This window comes from Stomoxys calcitrans, chromosome 1 (assembly GCF_963082655.1).
Source record: "Stomoxys calcitrans chromosome 1, idStoCalc2.1, whole genome shotgun sequence".
Lineage (NCBI taxonomy): Eukaryota > Metazoa > Arthropoda > Insecta > Diptera > Muscidae > Stomoxys > Stomoxys calcitrans.
In genome coordinates this window covers 149,996,763-150,021,734 of record NC_081552.1, presented here as the reverse complement: position 1 = coordinate 150,021,734, position 24,972 = coordinate 149,996,763, and the positions used below count along the sequence as shown (strand labels likewise).

The 24,972-nt window shown below is 41.2% G+C and overlaps 1 protein-coding gene across 2 annotated transcripts in view; it reads left to right on the top strand.

Annotated features, from left to right (window-relative positions):
* The first annotated feature begins 2,181 nt into the window (after positions 1-2,181).
* Positions 2,182-24,972, top strand: part of LOC106092180 (uncharacterized) — a 34,645-nt gene continuing 11,854 nt past the window's right edge. The window contains exons 1-2 of one of the 2 annotated variants that reach the window (XM_059370311.1): positions 2,182-2,289; positions 2,354-2,729. In XM_059370311.1, coding sequence (XP_059226294.1) covers positions 2,281-2,289; positions 2,354-2,729 — 385 coding nt within the window. In that variant the 5' untranslated portion in view covers positions 2,182-2,280. Of the gene's footprint in view, positions 2,290-2,353; positions 2,733-24,972 lie in introns of both variants that reach the window. The other variant, XM_059370309.1, reaches the window with a different exon arrangement.

Below are 24,972 nucleotides of genomic sequence, written 5' to 3'. Positions count from 1 at the left end.
AATGAGGCGATAAATGAAAGGGAGTTAGGATAAAAAATTGTGAATTTTATGTTTTTATAAAAAAATGGAACCACTTCTTATTACTTACGAACGATTTAAATTATATGGAAATTAATTTTCAAATGTGTCATGTACCCACCATAAAAGTTTTTCAATTTCATTGGCACTCCGTTCAGAGTCAGATACTTAAAGGAGGTCCCTTATCATTGAGTTTAAAGTAGAATCGGGCGGCACTCAATGATGTGCAAGAAGTCTTCTGCCTGTTCCTTAATGGAATGTTAGTGGACAGATACTTGGCGCCACATTTGGCAGCATTTACTCCACAGGAGTGAGAATAAATCCATAAGTAGCTAATCCATAAGCGGCCGCTGCCCGGAAACGTCGATTAGATCTTTAAGTTGTAGTTCCATAAAAGTAGGCCTTTAGATAAAACGGCGTATTAGGCAGACCACCACAGCATTCAGCCCCCTTAACTCCTTTTGACAAGGGAAAACGCCAACATGCAGGATGTGTGCCACACATGCAACCAGGGACAACACGCCACAATTAATCTGTCTATCAGACCACTCCGGAAGCATATAATTTAGCCAACGATTGTTGGATGAAGACGGAAAGTTGTTATCACAACACAGAAATATGGTGGCAAGTTGTAGGCCATAATTGCGCATTATTCAAATACAAAAATTAAAACAAACATTACAAAAGCAACACTAAACATGTTTGTAAACTTTTTTTTTGCCACCATTATAACTTATTTTTGCTTATTTTTCCATTTTATGTTCTTTTTTCCAAAAAATAACAATCAAATGTTTAGCTAAAATAAAAGAGCTGAAGCAAAACAGCTGTTTTCGAGAATTTGAAATTCCCTCTCCCAAAAATTTCCTCTCCCCATTCAATCAGAATAGGAGGATTTTATTCGAGGGAGTTTATTCCCAGAGAGTTTATCAGAATTGAGCTATAAATAAAAGCATCCACTTTTTTAATGGAGAACAATTGTGTACGTTGTGATTTAAGTGAAAGGAAAATAAAATAGTTGTGGCAATCACATTAAATGAATGTGGTGGCACAAACATAGAAACGTGGTGGCACCCACATATATTTTTTGAATTGTCACCAAATCTAAATTATTTTGATGTGCTTCGATTAGAGTTTTTTTCAGCATCGAAACTTGTTTAAAACAAAGTACAGAAAATTAATTTAAATTCAATTATATATACAAATACAAAACAAAATTCAAAGCTTTTTTTTTATTTTGTATAAAGGAATCAAAAAAAGGACTCCCAAATTAAAAAGGAGCTAAGGATAATGAACTAGTTCCTTTTGTGGAACGGAACTAAAAGGAGCAATTACTAAAAGGAACATAAATGCCCACGTCTGCCCACGCGTTGGGAATTTAAGCAGCACTCATGCGTACTTAACCAATCTAATGCGCCAGTACGCGTTCTTTTGGTTGAGTTAAGCTGAGTATTTTGTTCAGCTTTTCCAGCGGAATGCTGTCAAACCCATTATAAAAAACGTCGACGAAACGTTGGCTACAAATAGGCGGAAAAGTAGTACTCTGCTTTTAATGAGGAAAATGGCAAAAAACTATTATAGTAGCAACACTTAACACTATTGCCGGCATCATTTTTGTTTTTTTTTTTATTGGTTTCAGTGGTTCTTTTTTCTTTATTTATTTGAGAAAAAGTACATAAAATAGAGAAAACAATAAGTGCATATAAGGAAATGTGTTTTCACATGGAAACAAAAACACTTGACTGCTGTAAAATTTCGCTCGTGAAACAATTAAACATTTCTTCGGCTATTCTGAAAGCAGAATAGAATACTAACCCTATCATACCATGCGCCTTTTGCTGCGCACGAATTTCTGAAAATCAGCTTATTTAGTCATTTTTAAAGTTAATTTCAATGGAAATTTGCAATAATATGGTTTAATATTATTTTAAAAAAATTTCTCTAATTTACGGACTGCAAAACAATTTTTAACCATAAACATCTTCAAATCATGATTTTTTACATTTGTTTGCAGAGTTCCATTTTACAATGCGACGTACTTCAACGCTTATTCTGTTTAGGCTTTAACACTGAGCATATAATACTAAAATAAAACAGAGCTAGTGTAGATGAAGTTTTTGTATTTCGATAGTCGATTAAAAGAGCCTAGATATCGACTACAAAAAACGTTGTCAATTTCGCCATAGACTGTCAAAAATGAAAGAAAAAAATAAAATTGTGGATTGAATTAAAATTGCGGACTGAGCTAAATGTAAAGGCATTCACATGGATGAGGTAAGGATATAGTGATATTTGTTTTTCTTTACCAATAATTATCAAGTACTTAAAATACTTGTAGGTCGATATTGATAACTCGGAAGACCTGAATGAATTGGAGTCCCGTTTGTATGCACAAGTACATCATGAGCACCATGAGGTATCTGAAGTCAATGCGGGTTTGGAAAGCACAACATCCCTATCTCATGTCCAAACTGGAGTGCGAGCCGAAGTTGAGAGCCAAAATGATGTCAAGGGAACAAAAAAGGTGTTACCAAAACGCTATTGGACCCAAGACGAAAGTTTTAGTGTCAAACAGTCCCATCACATTAGTTTGGGGCAGCACCGAGTATTGAACCAAAAAAAACATACATACTCCTCCTTAAACAAAGGAGGAAAACAGATTACCGACCTGCAACACAACATTAGGAGTTCTGACAATACTGAACGGGACAAAGGTAGTAAGTAGATAAAAAACTTTCATGATAATAGATTTTTTTTTCTACGATAGTATCGATTTGAGATTTAAGATTTCCCAATCAGTAATTTTTTACTTGTCCTGCAAACAATTTGATGTTTAACATTTGGAAGCTACAGTATGTTTGAAAATGTCTAGCTTTGAATTTATGAATGTTAGCAGAGTTGTGATGTTGTAGCAGTTTATTGTGTTCTATCTTTCGTCTGCTTGATTCTGTTGAGTGTCAAGACCCAGGAACTCTGCGACTAAGATGGGATGCGTCCACAGGGATCTGGGTCTGAGTCGGGTGGGTCTGGCCGGGCAGTTAAACAGGTGACGTGTATCGTGCGGTCCCTGGTTACAATCGGGACATACATCTTGCACGTCGGCATCAATCCTAGGTCTGTGGGAATTGAGGCGGCTGCATCTGCCGGAACGTAATTGAGCCAGAACTACTCTGGTTTGCCGGGGGAGGTCGATTTCTTCGGGTGCAATGGGAGGCGGTCGTTCTCCAAGGACTACATTCACCCGGTAGCCAATTACCGCGTCTGCTACCGTGTCTGCATGAATGTTGTTCAGACCCGCTTGATTTAGAGGTTCTCTCTTGTAGCGCTGAACCTCACGCTCTAGATCATGTAGATCTACCTTTAGGCTTCTGTGCGGTGGATATCTATCCACAAGATGATAATTTGGATGGTCTCTTCGATAACAGCCCAAAAGTTATTGCATGTAGTTATGTCTTCGCACTAGTAGGATCTTTGTCTCCTGATGGAGGTGGTCCAGATTAGAACTAAGGAGACAGCCCGTCGCAGTTCGGAGAGCGGCATTCTGACAGATCTGAATGTTATTCCACTGCGTGTCACAAAGTTGACGAGACCACACTGCGTTGCTTAACTTACCACAGACCGGCCAATTGCTTTGTACGTGGTCAACAAGGTTTCTTTGTCTGCACCCCAAGTGCTGCCAGCGAGTGACTTGAGGACCTTGTTTCTACTTTTGACTTTATTGCAGATCGCTGTGGCATGTGGGGAGAAAGTGTAGGAGCTGTCAAATGTGACGCCAAGTATTTTGGGACACTTGATGGTCGGAATCATTTCTCCATCGAGTATTCAGTATCAGCTCAGTATTCACCTCACGCGTATTTGTAGTGAACAGTGTCGCTGAAGATTTGGTGGCGGATATCTTCAGATTTCTTGCAGCGAAATATGAGGCAAGCTCGTTGAGGTAGACGTTCAACCTATCGCAGATGTCATCAATGGGTGGGGGGCCTGATGCCATGATCGTACAATCGTCCGCATATGATATGATCTCTATGCCGTCTGGAGGGGGTGGGATGGAGGATAGGTAGAGGTTAAACAGAGCCAGAGATATCACCCCACCTTGGGGAACTGCCTGTTTCACTCTACGGTGTTTCGACTTTTATCTCTAAATTCCACAAGTGACTGGCCTGGCTGGAGGGACGTGTTGGCGATGTCCTCAAATAATTTGGCATGGCTGACCGTGTCGAATGCCTTCGATAGGTCCAGTGCCACGGGGACCGTCCTATCACATGGGTGTGGTGATGGCATGCAAAGCTGTTGTTGTGCTGTGCAGTCTCCGAAATCCATGTTGATGCTCGGCGAATGGAAATTCTCCTACGAGGCTCGGGAGGAGTAATGCCTCAAGCGTCTTTGCCACTGGTGAGAGAAGGGAGATCGGTCTGTACGACTCCTCCAAACTCGGGTCTTTTCCAGACTTCAGTAGCGGGATCACTCTGCCCATTTTCCAGACATCGGGAACTATAAGAGTGTTCAATGACAGGTTGAGGACAGTGGTAAGGTACTCAACTACAGGTGAATCCAGATTCTTCAGGATCAATGTAGAGATTCCGTCGGGGCCCAACGCCTTTGAAGGTTTGGCGCCACGGATGACATTCGTAACTTCTCGGAGACTACGAATACGGCGAATGGCTCTCCTTCTTGCCCTGTCTCTCTCGGGATGCACAATAAATTGACGGTTGAACAACCTAGCGCATCTCTTCGGATCAGTCACGGTTATCTTGCCAAAAGTGACTGAGGTCCTGTCGTCCCGTCTACCGGGGTTCGAGAGAGACTTAACAGTGGCCCACAGTTTGCCTGCACCGGTGCCTAAGTTACATTGCTCAAAGTGTTCCAGCCACAAATTCCGCTTATGTTCGTGGACTACCCTGTTTATTTCCAGATTCAGCTCGCTGATTCTGGGGTTAGCAGGGTCCATAGCACGAATCCCATCACGCTCGGCTGCTTCACTGCTTGCCCCGGGAAATGACGGCTCGCCAGGAGACGTCACTCAGGAGATCAGGGGATGCAATTGAGATGTCTGGCGAGCTGCTGCACCTCCTCGTAATCCTGGTGGGGGCATCCTCACTCACCGTGCAAAACGTGGAGCTATCTATCTGCTCTGCCACGCTGGTCGTTACCTAGGGGAGAATGCCATGACGTGTGAAGTGCATTAAAATCCCCCAGAACCAGACGATTATGGCCAGATAGTAACCCACTTATGTCGGGGTTGTAAGCCTGGCCATTAATCGGGACACAGCTACCAACCGGCGGTATATACACGTTGTATATCTCTATCTCGGCAGTACCAGACCTGACTGCTACCCCCATACATTCCATGTATGGGTCACTAGCGTCAAGCGCAGGCGAGATAGGTCTATACTGCACGGAATGGTGTATAACGAAGGCCAGTCCCCCACCTCCATTCCTAGAGCGATCCTTACGTAGCACATTGTAACCGTGACAACTGTGCAAGCTGCAGATGTTGGTCAGCTTTGTCTCCTGGATCGCTGCGACCGATATGCTCTTCCGACTCATAAAGTTTGCCATCTCATCGATCTTGCCACGCAGTCCGTTGTAGTTTAACTGCAAGAACGATGCACTTCCCGGCACTGGCCTGCCAATAGTAGGGCTAGGGTGCTGTCGTTGCATAAATTGCCGTACGGGAGAGGTCGGGAGGATCACATAGTCCGACGACGAGGACGCCGAAGGCGACGACGGCGACGCTTGTGACCCACTGCTGGCTATGTTCGCACAGCACCTTGCGACATAGCCAGTATGACTATACTCCCGTAGTGAAGTTAGGCCAGAGCAAGAACGGAAATGTACCCACTCCGTGCACCGGTTACACCTCACCGACACCTACCGATTATGAAGGCGGTTCTGGCAAACCGAACAGAACCAGGGTCCGGGGTTCTTTTCAATCCCGGCACGTACCAGAAGCGTGCGGAGAAGGCACTCCGGGATGTGCGAACACGTACACTGAGGCGGCAGCCCTTGCCGATGAGGATTCCATCGGGTCAATCCGGTGCGTACAACCGGCTGCCATGGGATTGAGCAGAGTTGTGATCATTAATAAAAGCTAAACCCAAAAAGATCAACATGTCGATACGGTACATTGGTCTAACTTACGTCTGTACAAAATATGGCCCATTGTAAAATGCCGTTAAATTCGTGCATATGAAGGTCTGCTAGGAGCAATAAAAACATCGTTTATTCAACAAAAGACCAGCTAAAAATGCTCATGATGTAAATTTTGTTAACATGACATCTTTATACTTTGCTGAATAGCATATTCATCTAGCCAATACGCATAACAAAAGTTCAGATGTCACCATTATTTGCGCCCAAATACTTATTTATGGAAAAAAGTTAAAAAATAAAAAAGTTTACGTACACAATCCCGTCTCTATAACGGGATAACAATGATAACTTTAAGCTCCGATCCGTGTTGTGTTTATTGTTATCACGAGAAGTTTAGCTGTGAGCTGCCAGGCGCGTCCACAGGTTGCGGATAGAAAATTGCTCCAAACGGAGTTGCTCCAATTGCAGTCCCGAACAATTAGCGGCATCAAGTGGAGAGTCTCGGTAAGAGACCGGACGGCACCGGCTCTTGTTTAAATAGTGATTGCCTATGATGCTCGATATGACAAGGCGAGTTATTGGCGCCTTTAAATAACCAATGGTCATTATACTTCCGCGGCGATCGGTCTTTTGGACCGGAACGAGGATCGCCACCACCACATTCAGACATGTGGCTACAACAACAACATCTCTACACATTTTCACTATTTTGTGGTAATTTTGAGGAACTGTATGGTATTTGACATCATCAGAAAATAGTACAGAAGATGTAAGATTCATTTTAAACGTTTTCTTCCCATATTCAATTTATAGTGCAATGGTATATCTGAAAATTTGTCAAGGCGGAGGAATTTCTTAGTAAAATTATTATGCTACGAGCTGAGAATTGAATGTTTCCTTAAATGCTCTACATTAATTATATCGTATGTGTTGTTTAAATACAACTATATATTATACAAGAATTTTATAGCCCCTTACGACCAGCGTTGCCGTTGTCGGCTCATTTCCGACCCTACAAAATACATATGTTCGTCGTAAAATTCTAGGACGATTTTACGATGTATGTTCGTCTGTTGTTATCACGTTACAGCCATCAAAAATTGATATATTGAGTGGAAAGTTGGGACAGATCTATACTTTTTCCCTATTGTTTCTTGAATTGGCCAAATCGGACTATATTTGGATATAGACCGATCTGCCGTTTAAGGATCTTAAGCCCATAATAGCCACGTTTATTATTTGATTTCGCTGAAATTTTAAATGTGCATATAGCTGACATATACCAAACTGCTGATATGAGATTTTGACCCCATAGAATAGTAAGTAGTTTTGGTCCCCGCAACATCCTGACCCGATAGTGACCAATATCCCGGAAAAAATTTCAACAAAATGTGGGAATCCAAAGTTCAGCGCTGCCGAACTTAATGCGTTTTTACTTGTTTTATGTTTGGTCGCATGTTAGGAAATTTTTAGGTTTTTTAAAAAATGTTGGTCGGATTTTTTTTTTTTGACACTCAACAGAATCAAGCAGACGAAATATAGAACAGAACAAACTGCTACAACAACAACAACAAACGCCATTTAAATGTTATCAGTTTTCAAAAACTGGCAAATGGTTACATATGCAATGATCTATGTTCCATCAAAGTTCAGCGTCAAAGAATAAAATAACCATATATTAATGGTGGATATATAGCTATTTTATTTCCTAGACACATGTGTACAGAACGAGAAAGTTAAATCGGTATTTATGGAGATTGATGTTAATGCTCGTAAAATTCTTTTGGGTTGTGCGTATAGACCGAATAGTAGTCATATACCGTATGAACCTTTTTGATTCGATTCTTAACCTTACTGTATATTATGATGATGTAATAATAGCTGGCGATCTAAACTCCAACCTTTTGAAGGAAATTAACGTTCGTTAATTGAGTCGTTTATTTCTATTGGTTTGTATAGTGTAAACAAAAGAACTCCAACTCATTTTACAACAACTGCAAACTGCGTGATTGACCTTTTTCTTGTACCGAAGCCGGAAAACATTTTGCTGTATGACCAGCTTAGTTTACCTTGTTTCTCTAAGCATGATCTCATATTTCTAACATATGATGCCTTGCCTGCACCGGAAGGAGAGCCCAAAAGCTTTTTTAATTAATAGATTATAAGGCACTTGCCTACGAAATAAATAACATTGATTGGGCTTAAATATATGATATTTCTTCCACTGATGAGCAATTAACATTGCTCAATGAAAATCTACTGCATCTTCTTCACTGTACCGTGTCTGTCCGCACACAACCTCCTCGAAGGACTCAAAATTGTTGGTTCAGTGAGTCGATTAAACAATTAATTGATAAAAGTGATTTGGCTTATAGACGATGGAAGCGTTTTAAGTCTTCACAGCTACATGAAGAACATTGAGCACTCAGAACTGTAATGAATAAGGAGATTCATTATGCAAAAGCTATCTATTATGCCAAAATAATTCACCGAGGCAACTGATTCGAAAAGAAAGTGGAAAACAATAACAGAAATTGGGTTCGGTTCTACCCATCCAGTCGAAATTGATGCTGATCCTAATGAAATGAATGCTTATTTTCTAAACTGCACAGTGAACCTTGAATCTAATACTGTACAAAGAAACACATTAACTGTTTTTTCGAATGCAACAATATTTCCTGAATTCACAACTTTTGAATTTGTCTGTGTTCAGCCTATTGGTGTATATGAGGGCTGTATGGCAATAAAATTAAATGCAGTTGGTTTGGATGACTTACATCCAAAATTCGTAAAATGCACTTTACCGTATATACTGCCTTATATTTTCCCCTTTTTAACACTATATTGACCACAAGCACACATTCGTTCGCATGGAAATATTGAAAAGTGATACCAGTGGCAAAATCAAAACATGGAAATGACTATCGCCCAATATCCATTCTGCCATTCTTATCAAAGGCTTTGAGTAATTAACCCATAAGTAAATAGGAACACACTTAAATAAGTTCCGCATGTTATCCACCAAACAGTCTGGTTTCAGACCATCATGCTGCATCACTGCTTTAATCGATGTTTCCGAAGACATTAGATCAAATATTGATGGTGGACAAGTTATATGTGTCAACCATGATATACTTTGCTTAAAACTGAAACACTACTTTAATTTTTCCGACTCTTCTGTGTTTTTGATAAAGAACTACCTCTGTCTAAGATTTCAATCTGTTGTTGTTGTTGTAGCAGTTTATTGTGTACTATCTTTCGTCTGCTTGATTCTGTTGAGCGTCAAGACCCAGGAACTCCGCGACTAAGATGGGGTGCGTCCACAGGGATCTGGGTCTGAGTCGAGTGGGTCTGGCCGGGCAGTTAAACAGGTGACGTGTATCGTGCGGTCCCTGGTTACAATCGGGACATACATCTTGCACGTCGGCATCAATCCTAGCTCTGTGGGAATTGAGGCGGCTGCATCTGCCGGAACGTAATTGAGCCAAAACCACTCTGGTTTGCCGGGGGAGGTCGATTTCTTCGGGTGCAATGGGTGGCGGTCGTTCTCCAAGGACTACATTCACCCGGTAGCCAATTAACGCGTCTGCTACCGTGTCTGCATGAATGTTGTTCAGACCCGCTTGATATGCCGCTTGATCTAGAGGTTCTCTTTTGTAGCGCTGGACCTCACGCTCTAGATCGTGTAGATCTACCTTAAGGCTTCTGGGCGGTGGGTATCTATCCACAGGATGAATCTGTTGTAAGATCTTTCATTAATATCCGAATCTCTGCAACTGAATAAAGGTGTACCGCAGGGTTCGATTCTGGGACCACTGCTTTTCTCGATGTACATAAATGACCTTTCACCTTTCAAATCGTACCTACTACCTGTGCTCTGTTATGGAAGAGAGCTATTTAGTAAATGTGATTCCAGAAGCACTAGACGTCTGGAAACACCCCACAATGCTATTGTTAGATACTTTCATGGACTAAATCAATATGACAGTGGTTCACTCTACAAGTGTTCACTCACTCTATATGTAATATGAAATTTGGTGATTACCTTGACATCAAGGATCGTTTACATTTACATAAAAGAGTCTTTTGGGTAATGTTTTCAAGTTTTTGCCTAAAATTCGATAGTTAGACGATTATTTGGAAAATGTTTGCATATGTATAGGAAACTAGGCTTCCCTAGCAGTCGTTTGATGCCGGTCTCATCGCCTTACTATTTTCCGTTTTCACACAGTGGTTCACCCAAAATTTCCTTTTTTAGTTTTTTGGGTAATTTTTTCAAGTTTTTGCCTAAAATTCGATAGTATCACTAGAATGGCCTTTCGAAATTAAAACTCCGACTTGTAAATTTAAAGTGAAGCTTTTAATAATCAAGTTTTACGACCGAACAGGTTGAATGATAAAGTAAGACTCTCTTAAAAACTATCATCTTCAATATGTTAAAGCAAAAGGAATTCAATAAGAATGGAACAAAACCAAAATATTACACACACATACAAAGATATCAAATATAAGAAAAGGAGTAATAATAAAGAATAAAACTTAGGGAGGCTATTCACGACAGCTCGGCCTCTCCTGACAAGACATCGTCCCGATGTCATCTTCGTCGTCTTCCGGGGGTAAAGTGCACCATCTCTTCATCTTCTCAGCAGTGTAGACTGAACTAAATGGCTTCTGACTGACTTGCATCCCCTTAATGTCTTCCAATAGGTATCTGTCCTTACCAAGAACTTTGGCCACCACATATGGCCCTCTGAATCGTGGTTCCAATTTGCGAGATTCGCCCTTTGATGGTAGTTCGTTCTGTATGACTACAATATCGTCAACTTCATACTGCTTTGGTTTGCTATGTGCCTGATCAAATCTGGCTTTCCACTGTTCACGGCATTGACGTATATTTTGTTGGGCCTCGATCTGATTACGTTCAACTGGAACTTTACCTTCCGTTTCGATAATAGCTGCCAAAAGTTTATTTTGTATGACGTCTCGTAGTTTAAAGTTAAAGATCAAATCGTGCGGACTGAATCCGGTGGTATTGTTAGGTTGGGAGTTCACCGTCCACTGCACACGAAGCAAAAAGGTATCCCAATCCCTTGGATCCGTTGTAGATGTCCTCAAATAATTCAAAATCGTGCTATTGGCCCTTTCCACTTGGCCATTCGCCCTTGGAGTTCTCACAGCTGTCTTGATATGATAAATATCATATTCAGCGCAGAAATTCTCGAATTGTTTAGAGGTAAACGCCGTACCTCTGTCCGAAATTACACGTTCCGGCAACCCAAAATATCCAGAAACTTCATTCAAAACTTGAATTACGGGGATTGTTGATGTATTCCGTACTGGTCGGACAATTAAAAACTTGGTGAATGCGTCGCTGATAGCTAATATGTAAACATAGCCTTTCTTACTGCGCACAAAGGGACCTAGGTGATCAACGTGCAATGTCTGGAACGGTACAGGGTCACGATCGCTGATGTACATTTCTGCTTCTGACTTTCCAGTTTTCCCTTTGTTGAAACAACATTCCACACAAGCGGCTATGTAGTCCTTTACGTACTTTCTGATGCGCGGAAACCAAAAGTTTTGAGATAATCGCTGAATTGTCTTCTCTACTCCAAAATGACCCATATCATCATGGTAATACTTAACGATGCGACATCTAACCGCTTTAGGAACAACAAACAACAATTTTCCATCGCCTTTCCTATAGAGCCTTTGATTCTCCAACTGGTAATCGGTTCGAATTTGTTGTTCTTGATCGGATTTAAGCTCTCCTTGTAAAACTTTTATGATAGCCGACAATTTCTCATCCTGCAATTGCATGGTTAGCAACCAGTCGTCGGTTGCAATAGAGACATGAGCAATTGGTTCCTCAGTAGGTGCTCGGCTCATGGCGTCAACGTGAGCCATTCTGCTACCCGTTCGATGTATGCACTCGAAGTCGTATTCCATTAGAGCCATCCACCACCGTGCAATTCTGGGGATTATCTGCGTTCTGGCTTTAATGGTTGAAATAGCAGAGCAGTCAGTAACTACTCGGAATCCCTTTCCTAGCAAGTATATTCGAAATCTGGCCAATGACTCGACCACGGCCAATACTTCCAGCTCATAACTGTGATATCGAGATTCTGTCTCAGTACAAACTCGACTGAAATACATTACTACCCTCCACGAACGTCCTTCATCCGCCGACTGAAGAAGTATTCCTGCCAATCCCACACAGCTAGCATCTGTGTGAACCTCATGCATGGCTTCAAAATCATATAACGCTAATACTGGCTCCTCACATAGCTTGTCCTTCAAGGTTTCAAACGCGGTCACTTGTTCGGGTCCCCAAATGAAATTCGTACTACCGGTTTTCGTCGTTAACTGGTGAGTGGTTTGGCGATAATATGAAAATCTTTAACGAATTTGCGGAAAAATCCGCATAATCCCATGAATCGACGCACTTCCGTCGCGTTCTCTGGTTGTCTATATCCTTCGATTGCCTTCAATTTCGTTTTTCCAGGTGTAATTCCACGTTCGTCTATCTTGTGACCAAGGAAATCAATCTCATTCGCAAGGAAACTACACTTATCATACCGCAGAGTCAAATCACATTGTTCCAATATTCGCAAGAAGTTTTCCAAGATTCGAATTCCATCATCAGCCGTCTTACTGGGTATAATAATATCGTCGAGGTACGCTATTATTGTGTCGGGTTTCGCCATCTCAATCACCTATTTTATCATCTCCTGGAACACGGAGGGGGCGTTAACTAACCCGAAGGGCATACGATTGAATTCATAATGTCCATCCTGAGTGATAAATGCAGTGAGAGGCCTCGAGGTTTCATCAACTTCAATTTGGTGGTAACCCATTTTCATGTCTAATATTGTAAAATATCTATTACCTGCGAGTTGTGCCATAATGTCCTCTATTATAGGCATCGGGAAAGGTTGTCTTACCGTAACTTCATTTAAACGTCGATAGTCGATGCACATGCGAAATTCTCCATTCTTTTTCTCGTTTAGTACGATCGGCGAAGAATATGGTGATGTTGATGGTCGTATTATTTCAGCAGCCAACATATCATTTATTATCTCGCGCACTATTGGTCGTCTTGCGAAAGGTAATCGGTAAGGTTTCATACAAATGGGCACTTCCGTCGATAACTTTATATTCATTCTAACGATATTACACTTGCCAATGTCCTGAGTTTTAGATGCAAAACGTCCATCAAATCTTTTAATCACATTGTTTAATTTATCGATCGAATCATTAGGCAAAGTCGCGTTCAAGTTATTAACGACCTTCGACTGAATGTGACAGTCATTACCATCAAATACGACACACAAATTATTGGCGCATAAAATGTCTCTACCTATCAATAAATCGTAAGCGAGCTTATCGTCCTCAATTATCAAAACAGAACTTTTGATTGGAACATCATCGATTACCAAACCCAAATGTATCTTCTCAAAACATTCATATCGCCCGCCACCAAAACCAACAAGTCGTACGAAGCACTTTTCGATCTCACCAAGGTTCACAGCAATAGATTTCCTCATAAGGCTACGCGCACTACCACTGTCTATCAATGCATCTAATGAAATGTCTACGATTTTCACAATTTTATGGCACGGTTCCTCAGATGTGTCATTAATCTGATTGCACACTACATTTCGTTGTTTCGCCTTGTCCTTACATTTCGAAGTGCTATGTCCAACACGCGAACATATTTCACAACGAAAACGCTTCTGAGGCTCAGGGCACTCACGTGATATATGACCTGGTTTACGGCAATTGTAGCACATCACTTCTCGTCTAGGTTTCGTCACTCTGCTGGGTGAAACACTCACTTTTGCCTTATCATTATTTCTCCGATTAGTGCCATTCGATCTCGGGTTATAACTTTCGTTGTAACTGCCATAATTCATTATTGTTCTCAAAAGTTCAGAACAATTCGCAAAGTTCATTACCGATAGAACTCGTTTTAAGTCGTTATCGTTTACACCGTTTATCACGTATTTAATTATTGATTGGTCGTCCAAGTCACCGTTTCTTGCAATCGATAATACTTTATAATAAAACGTTTCAGGTGTCTCTCCAAACTCGCGACGCATATTCATTAACTTCATATGAATTTCGGCAACATTCACAAAAGACGGAAACTGTCAAAAATACGTTGACAAATTGATCCCAAGTGTTAAAAATCTCTGTTCCTGAATCTATCCATAGTTTTGCCACACCTCGTAATTTCGTCTGAATTGCAAAAAGTAAAACCCTATCGTCCCATCCGTACGACTGTCTCAGCTGCTCAATACGTTGGATAAACTTACACGAAGTTATGGATTTATCAGAAGGGTCAAACGATGGTAATATCGATACGATGTCTTTCACACTGTTCGTAACAAAAGATTGTTGTTGACATGTATGAAATGGATTCATGTGTTGTTGTGGCGACGATAAAAACGGACCATAATGTTGAGAAGGGGAAACAAAGTTTTGAAAAACAGACGATGAAGGGGGAAAGCTGCGATCATCGGCCTGTACAAATTGTCGTTGAAACGGAATGGAATTTAAAACATTTTGTTGCATCGTATGTCTGTGTGTATTCTGCTGCGAAACGTTTGCAAAAGAAGAAGGAATAAAATTTGCGTATGCGTATGTGTTGTTCTGTTGAACTGTTGTCGCTATGGGGTTGCAATTCGTGTACACAGAATTTGTGTTACTCGCTAGCCGTTGGAAATTTGAATTTGCCATTTCGTCAGCCCAATATACGCTTCGTCCCATACCGCTGGACGTTACTGAAGCTGAATTGTGGAGTCGAACATCACAAACCGAAGTACTGCGAACATTACATGCCGTCGTAACTGTTCCTGTGACTGCGACGTCGTTTGTTGATGTTACTCGAACTGATGAGTCGTTGCTAAAACCAAGAAAATCTGGCGAAGAAGCACTTAATGGCAAATTATTCTCCTGTTCAGTCATGCTTTGAAATGTGCTATTCTGCACCGAGTTTTGTGTAACCTCTCGAATAACTCGTTCTTTGTCTTCCAACTGATGTTTATACAGCCGCTCGATTAAGTCTATTTTCTTGCCTTTCGTCGACAAGCCTAAACTCTCGCACTTTTCTTTCAGTTGTTCGACTTTACATTTATTTAAGGCTTCCATTATCACTACGTTTTCCTTGTAGTTTTTTTTGTTTTAGACGCCGTAATCCACCAGCACCGTCGTGGACACTTTCAATTAATTTTTCGTCGTGCTTCTACGTTTGCACAAATTAACTACGTCTATCACTTCACGCACGAGGGCTCGTTTTTAAATTTACGCTTATAAAACGAGTTGATCCCACTTCTGAAATTGTCACTAGAATGGCCTTTCGAAATTAAAACTCCGACTTGTAAATTTAAAGTGAAGCTTTTAATAATCAAGTTTTACGACCGAACAGGTTGAATGATAAAGTAAGACTCTCTTAAAAACTATCATCTTCAATATGTTAAAGCAAAAGGAATTCAATAAGAATGGAACAAAACCAAAATATTACACACACATACAAAGATATCAAATATAAGAAAAGGAGTAATAATAAAGAATAAAACTTAGGGAGGCTATTCACGACAATAGTTAGACGATTATTTGGAAAATGTTTGCATATGTATAGGAAACTAGGCTTCCCTAGCTGTCGTTTGATGCCGGTCTCATCGACTTACTATTTTCCGTTTTCACACAGTGGTTCACCCAAAATTTCCTTTTGTATTTTTCTGGGTAATTTTTTCAAGTTTTTGCCTAAAATTCGATAGTTAGACGATTATTTGGAAAATGTGTGCATATGTATAAGAAACTAGACTTCCCTAGCTCTCACTTGAGACCGGTCTCATCGCCTTACTATTTTGTTGTTGTTGTTGTAGCAGTTTATTGTGTTCTATCTTTCGTCTGCTTGATTCTGTTGAGTGTCAAGACCCAGGAACTCCGTGACTAAGATGGGGTGCGTCCACAGGGATCTGGGTCTGAGTCGAGTGGGTCTGGCCGGGCAGTTAAACAGGTGACGTGTATCGTGCGGACCCTGGTTACAATCGGAACATACATCTTGCACGTCGGCATCAATCCTAGCTCTGTGGGAATTGAGGCGGCTGCATCTGGCGGAACGTAATTAAGCCAGAACTACTCTGGGAGGTCGATTTCTTCGGGTGCAATGGGTGGCGGTCGTTCTCCAAGGACTACATTCACCCGGTAGCCAATTAACGCGTCTGCTACCGTGTCTGCATGAATGTTGTTCAGACCCGCTTGATATGCCGCTTGATCTAGAGGTTCTCTTTTGTAGCGCTGGACCTCACGCTCTAGATCGTGTAGATCTACCTTAAGGCTTCTGGGCGGTGGGTATCTATCCACAAGATGATGATTTGGATGATTTCTGCGATAACAGCCCAAAAGGTATTGCTTAGACAGCATGTAGTTATGTCTTCGCACTGGTAGGATCTTTGTCTCCTGATGGAGGTGGTCCACATGAGAACTGAGGAGACAGCCCGTCGCAGTTCGGAGGGCGGCATTCTGACAGATCTGAATATTATTCCACTGCGTGTCACAAAGTTGACGTGATCACACTGGCGCTGCATAACTTACCACAGACCGGCCAATTGCTTTGTACGTAGTCAACAAGGTTTCTTTGTCTGCACCCCAAGTGCTGCCAGCGAGTGACTTGAGGACCTTGTTTCTACTTTTGACTTTATTGCAGATTGCTGTGGCATGTGGGGAGAAAGTGTAGGAGCTGTCAAATGTGACGCCAAGTATTTTGGGACACTTGATGGTCGGAATCATTTCTCCATCGACCATCACAGTCAGCTCAGTATTCATCTCACGAGTATTTGTAGTGAACAGTGTCGCTGAAGATTTGGTGGCGGATATCTTCATATTTCAGCGAAATATGAGGCAAGCTCATTGAGGTAGACGTTCAACCTATCGCAGATGTCATCAATGGGTGGGGGCCTGATGCCATGATCGTACAATCGTCCGCATATGATACGATCTCTATGCCGTCTGGGATGGAGGATAGGTAGAGGTTAAACAGAGCCGGAGATATCACCCCACCTTGGGGAACTCCCTGTTTCACTCTACGGTGTTTCGACTTTTATCCCTAAATTCCACAAATGACTGGCGGCCACACAGATAATTCGCGACCCAACGTTTCAGGCCTGGCTGGAGGGACGTGTTGGCGATGTCCTCAAATAATTTGGCATGGCTGACCTCGTCGAATGCCTTCGATAGGTCCAGTGCCACGAGGACCGTCCTATCACATGGCCTGGGTTGATTGAAGCCACGGCAAATGTGTGTGGTGATGGCATGCAAAGCTGTTGTTGTGCTGTGCAGTCTCCGAAATCCATGTTGATGCTCGGCGAATGGAAATTCTCCTACGAGTCTCGGGAGGAGTAATGCCTCAAGCGTCTTTGCCACTGGTGAGAGAAGGGAGATCGGTCTGTACGACTCCCCCAAACTCGGGTCTTTTCCAGACTTCAGTAGTGGGATCACTCTGCCCATTTTCCAAACATCGGGAACGATAAGAGTGTTATATGACAGGTTAAGGACATTGGTAAGGTACTCAACTCCAGGTGAATCCAGATTCTTCAGCATCAATGTAGAGATTCCGTCGGGGCCCAACGCCTTGGAAGATTTGGCGCCACGGATGACATTCGTAACTTCGACCACGGTAAATTGTGATGGCTGTTCATCGGCTCGGAGACCACGAATACGGCGAATGGCTCTCCTCCTTGCCCTGTTTCTCTCGGGATGCACAATAAATTGACGGTTGAACAACCTCTTCGGATCAGTCACGGTTATCTCGCCAAAAGTGACTGAGGTCCTGTCGTCCCGTCTACTGGGGTTCGAGAGAGACTTAACAGTAACACATAGTCCGACGCCGAAGGCTACGACGGCGACGCTTGTGACCCACTGCTGGCTATGTTCGCACAGCACCTAGCGACATAGCCACTATGACTATACGCCCGTAGCGAAGTTAGGCCAGAGCAAGAACGGAAATGTACCCACTCCAAGCACCTGTTACACCTCACCGACACCGACCGATGAAGAAGGCGGTTCTGGCAAACCGAACAGAACCAGGGTCCGGGGTTCTTTTCAATCCCGGCACGGACCAGAAGCGTACGGAGAAGGCACTCCGGGATGTGCCTCTCCCATGACGAAAAAAGACGAACACGTACACTGAGGCGGCAGCCCTTGCCGATGAGGATTTCATCGGGTCAATTCGGTGCGTACAACCGGCTGCCATGGGATTGCATTTCCATTTGTGCACAGTGGATCAATCAATTTTACAATCTTCTTTATCTTGTTAATACACCTTGCGGTTATTGAGGGAACTAAATTTTAATGTTGGATCACATTATTTTCTAGATCTTTTTTTGGTTTTTTTTGTGTTTTGAAATTTACTTTTTTTGAACAAATACTTTTTTTTTTAAATTAATTAATTGCCTACAAAGTTCCCTAACAGTGTTCTGCTAATGGCAGTAACAGAGGACTGTTAAGTCAGTGGTTTGTGTCTCCACTAGTTAATTTCGGAATTTATCTTCACTCACATGAAGATAATGCTATCACATTCCGTACAAGTGGTACTGAGTTCTATGAGCAAAATAGTAGCGACATGTCGCTGCATCAGGATAAATGTTGCACAATTTTAATTGCAAATGTTATTAAATGCTCACGAAATGGGCTGAATCAACTCTGTTTCCGTACTGCCTTGTTGTGTGTTGTGTGTTGTATATTGTTGTTTGACTTTTTTGTGTTCTGGCAAAGAAGGGAGCCCTTCGGATTTCGCAATTATTTAGTAGGTACTTTCGCTGTGAATGAAGTCAGTACTAGGCTTTAGAAAAAATGTCATTAAAATTTTAATCTATAGAAAAAATGACGATTTTATTGCAGCATTATAAAGGAGCTGTATCCAAATCTGAACCGATTTCTTCCAATTTCAATAGACTTGGTCTCAAGGCCAGAAAAGATGCCTGTAATAAATATGTAAACAAATTAACATGGACAGGGGAAAATTGGCTTATCGAAAGTTGGTAATTTTTATAGCTCAAAAAATAAAACAAAAAATGTTCTCAAAATTCTTAGGAGCGAGATTTCTGGAAACCGTTTTTGAGCCTTGTTGTATTTAATTGTTGCTATATTGAAAAAATATATAAATGGCGATAAGCCCGCTACTTTTGAAAGCAGGTGGTCATAAACTATTTGGAGAATAATTTGTTATTGTTATAAAATCAGAGAAACAAAACGCAGCTCCAAACGACCGAGAGCTCCTTGCAGCTCCAGACAAACTCCCACCTTACACAAACTGCAGCCAGGTCCTGGAGCGCCGTTCCTGGCCTGGACCACATCCAAGGTCTAGACAATACACCTGTTCAGAAGTCTATGCAAATTTTGCCCATGAACATTCCACTAAGCAACTTCTCACATATCAATGAGTGCAGTCCGATTCAAGTTTTAAGCTCAATAATAAGGGGCGTCCTTTTTATAATCAAGTCCGAACGGCGTGCCGCAGTGCGACAACTCTTTGGAGAGAAGTTTTACATGACATAGTACCTTACAAATGTTGCCAGCATTAGGAGGGGAAAACCACCGTTGAAATTTTTTTCTGATGGTCTCGCCAGGATTCGAACCCAGGCGTTCAGCGTCATAGGCGGACATGCTAACCTATGAGACTACGTAATTTCTAGGAACTCGACAAAAACCCATGCCCCGTTGCCCCCATCCAGTTTTGGACCCATCTGTTTTAACTGAGGGACCCGAGAAGGGCGGGACGCCTTCAGCCCTTTAGCAGGGTATTAGTCGAGCTATATACCATTAATGCTACACGGAGCGCGATTTTTGGTCCGTCAAGACCTTCATGAACGAAATTTGTCAGATGAACTACGAAGCTGTATACGGTAACGGGATAACAATGAGCACCACACGAGCTGGAACCCTGAGCTCCGATTTATGTGGTGTTCATTGTTATAACGATGAAGTCAAGCTTTGAGCTACGGGGTGCGTCCACAGGTTGCGGATAATGAAATGCTCTATACGGAGTAGCTTCGGTTGCAATCGTGGACAATCGGAGGTGTCAGTGAGAGGACGGGCGGCACCGGCTCTTGCTAAGTACTGAGTGCCTGGCCGATATGACAAGGCGAGTTATTGGTGCCTTTAAATAACCAATGACCATCATGTTCCAGCGGCGATAATCCCTATGGACTGGAACGGGCTTGCCCATCTACAGGAGCTTGACGAGCCATGCAAATGTGGCTATAAAAACGACAACTGTGTGAACACGCATCTGAGTTCCATATGTTTCTTTGAGTTAATATGTGCTTTGCTGTATTATCTTTCATTTTCTCTCCCTTGATGTTTAGCTTTTTTTGTACGCCGCTACGATAGCTGAGAGCGCCACACAGGCTGGAATATTGAGGTATGATCTGTGTGGTGTTCATTGCTGTCACGGGAGGCTTAACTGCGAGCTACGAGCTACAGAGCGCGTTCACAGATTGCGGATAGTGGAATGCTCCACCCGGAGTAGCTGCAATGGCAGTCGCGGACAATCAGCGTTATCGAGCGGAGAGTCTCAGTGAGGGCCGGACAGCACCTGCTCTGGCACAAATACTAAGTGCCTATGATGCTCAATATGACAAGGAGGGTTATTATGAAACTTCCGTTCTGTCAATGTATATTCCACTAAAGCAGTTTGATTGATTAATTACAAATAAATAAATAAAATTTAATTTTTGGCGCTTTTAAATAACCAATGGCCGATCGGTCCTTTGGACCGGAACGAGTTTGCTCACATACAGAAGCTTGATGAGGATCACCACCTCCACATAAAAATGTGATACAACAAGAATAATGAAAACCTACATTATTGATCTATTGTCCTTCTTCAATTTCAAACCTTTAACAAAGATAATTTTCCCATTTATTTTCTTCTTTTGGCTAATAACATAAACATGACCTCCATATATCCAAACAGCTGGAAGATTGCTAGGATTAACCCTGTAAGGAAACCGAGCAGCACTGTTAATGTATCGGAATATAGACCTATAGCATTACTCCCTGTGCTTTGGAACATGTTTTGAAGAAACAACTTGTGACCTACATTGACCGCAGTTCGTTTTTACATGATTGCCAATGCAGATTCAGGAAGGCTAGAGGGACGTCCATGTTGATTTTAGGTCCTACCGACCAAATTCGGAATTGCGTGGCAGGTCACAATATCTGTATTTTACTCACCTTGGATCTAGAGAAGGCCTTCGATCAGGTGGTTAAGTTGATTAAGAAGCTGTTCACAGTTTACGGTCTTGGTAAAGATCTTGTAAACTTTTGTTTTCCTAATTGGTTGATAGAAAGCAATTTGTTCAGATAGGTAATATAACTTTATCTTCACTGCCGGTTAACAGCGGAGTTCCTCAAGGATCTGTACTCGGTCCCCTCCTACTTTGATTTTGATTTTGAACTTGTACCCCATAGACATATGCGGACGATGTTCAGATAGTGTTTGTAGACAACCGTCGCTCTTTGAACGTTCTTTAATCGAAGATTGATTTGGCCTTGCCTTCCTTGGCTTCATGGATGTCTGCGAATTGTCTGTCTGTGAATGCGGCAAAGACTAAGGCTCTTTTTTTCGGAACGAATGATACGCCAGGCGTGAGGCTGGTTTTTAATGGAAATGAAATAGGATTTGTCCATAATATTCAGTACTTGTATATACTTTTGGACGATCATGCAGAAAACAGTGTAATTGTCCAGAATAATGTAGTTAGTTCATCTTCTTCTTTAAACTCCCTTGGCTTCGAACTTCATAGTGATCTTTCGTTTACATCTCATATCTCATATTTGTACGAAACTGAATTTAATTCTTAAGAAACTTTACAGTCTAAATGTGATACTACCAACTCAAATTAAATATACGTTAGCATAATCGTTGCTCATGCCTCATATTTTATATGGTGCCGAAGTTTACATGGGATCAAATTGGTTTTACATCACCAGATTGCAACCTTGCCCTCGAAGCTTTCTCCGGTTTATTTATGGAAAAAAGCTGTAGACGTGACAACCTTCATTTTACCAAGGAATTTCTCGGTTGTACTTTTGAACGGTTTTTGGACACTAGATGTCTCTGTGTCTATTTTAACGTTATTAAACGCCGCCAGCCCTCCTATCTTTTATCGCACTTTCACTTTTTAAATACTACTAGAAACTCTCAACTAGTATTTTACCCACAATAATTTCGAAAAAGCTTTCGTTATTCGCATTGGAAGGCTCGGGAATAATCTACCTGCTGATATAAAATATTTTTCAGTATGTTCTAGCACATTAAAAAAAAGACCAATCTCCAACATTCAAAACAACTAAATATTAAATAATTAACCTAATTAAACAATCCCATGGCAACCGGTTGTACGTACCGGATTGATCCGATGGAATCCTTCATCGGCAAGGGCTGCCGCCTCGGTGTACAATACACTGCTACAACAACAACAACCTAATTAAAGAATCTAATTTTATTCACTCATTGACAATTAACACATCACCTTTACGTTTCATAAACATGTATTATATTGTTGTTAAAAGGATGTGCTTCATTAAAATTTTATACTAAAAATTAAAAATTGTTCATAACTATATATTCAAGTATTATGTAAAGACGCATTAATCCCTATTTTGTTTAAATTTGTATCAACATACACCCCACTTGGGTTCGGATTGATTAAATAAATAAATTGTCATTCGATTTGTACATTGATAGTGTTGTCGCCAAGATAACTCTAGGTTTGCGCCAACTTTATAGCACTGACTTAGTATTACCTCGATATATTAAGGAACGACTGGTATTGCCTTGCGGTATATACTGGCGCCACTGCAAGTCACATGTTGAAGGTTAAACTCATATTTCGCCGTTTGTTAAAAGCTTTATTGGTTGTTCCTTCAATGATTTTGTTAAATGTAGAAATCTAACAAAATCTTTAAATCTCGTTGTTGTTGTAGCAGTTTGTTGTGTTCTATCTTTCGTCTACTTGATTCTGTTGAGTGTCAAGACCCGGGAACTGTGCGACTAAGGTGGGGTGCGTCCTCAGGGACCTGGGCCTGAGTCGAGTGTGGTCGTGTGGTCCCTGGTTACAATCGGCATTCTGACAGATATGAATATTATTCCACTGCGTGTCACAAAGCTGACGAGACCACACTGGCGCTGCATAACTTACCACAGACCATCCAATTACTTTGTACGTTGTCAACAAGGTTTCTCTATCTGCACCCCAAGTGGTGCCGGCAAGTGACTTGAGGACCTTGTTTCATCTTTTGACTTTATCGTAAATTGCTGTGACATGTGGGGAGAATGTGTAAGGGCTGTCAAATGTGACGCCAAGTATTTTGGGACACTTGATGGGCGGAATCATTTCTCCATCGACCGTCAGTCAGCTCAGTATTCACTTAAAGATTTGGTGGCAGCTATCTGTTTTTTTTTTAAGTCTATAGATAATAAATACCCTTACAGACTTATAACAATATATTTAGAAATGTATTAACTTGTATTCCTTTTTAAACTTTCTCGATTCTCAGATAGATCTATTTTATCTTTCAGTTGATTAAAGAGAAGAAATTTTCAAAAGATCTAAATATCTGGTAGGTCTGATAGGAACGTTAAAGAAAATTGGACTCAAAAGAAAGCAGGAATCTATTTGACCATGAATTAATTTAGTCAAAAACGTAATGTTTAGCATGGTTCTACGACTTTTTAATGTAGGAAGCTTTATAAGATTTAAACCGTTACTCATACGAAGGTAATGAACTTCTGTCCCACCCATTTCGACGGAGACAAAATAGTAGAAATTGTTTTTGAACTGATTCTATCAAATCAGAATGAATATTGTAGTACGGATCCCATACCACTGAACCGTACTCGAGATTACTTCTAACTACCGACGTATATAAGTTTTTCGTCACAGAGAAATCATTAAGTTCTTTACTCCAGCGTTTCATGAAGCCAAGAGCACTACGTGCTTTGTTTACAACCATTGAGATGTGTTGATGGAAGTTTAAGCGTTGATCTTGAAGAAATCCAAGGTCCCTAAAGCTATAGACTACTTCAAGTTGATTGGAACCCAAAAAGTAGCTAGTTTCAAGAGAGGTTATTCTTGAAGATTACATTGTTCATCAGAGTCTCTCGTTGATCTGAAGATCTTTACATCATCTGCATATATCAAAATATTCGAGTGCTTTAAAGTAAAAGGGAGATCGTTTATGAACAAACAAAACAGCACAGGGCCAAGTTGCTACTCTGTGGAACACCAGAAGAGACAACAATTGATTTGGAAACTGCAGTACCAAATTTAACTCTTTGAGTACGTTCAGTCAGATATGATCTGATCCACTTTAGTAAAGATGGACTGAAACCAATAAGATCTATTTTCCTTAACAGAAGGTTGTGGTTGACTTTATCAAATGCTTTACTAAAGTCGGTATATATAGTATCCGTTTGGTAGCGTTCCCTAAAGCCATCGTTGATCAAATAAGTAAATTCTAAAATATTTGTTATCGTCGATTTCGATTTCCGGAACCCATGTTGGTAGAGAGACAATATAGAAGAGACTTGATGTGAAATAGTGTCAGTCAGAATTTTCTCTAATAGCTTCGGAATATCATTCAAAATTGAAATGCCCCTGTAATTCGATAATTCATTGCGATTTCCGGCTTTAAATAACGGTCTTATATAAGATTGCTTCCACAATTCCGGCAGATATACATGCTTTAATGAACTGTTGAAAAGTGTACAAAGGGGATACGAAAGTTCGTCGTTTTAGGTTCATTGCCTAGTCTAGTCTACTGACTTTTTATAAAGTCGGTAATGGTTCC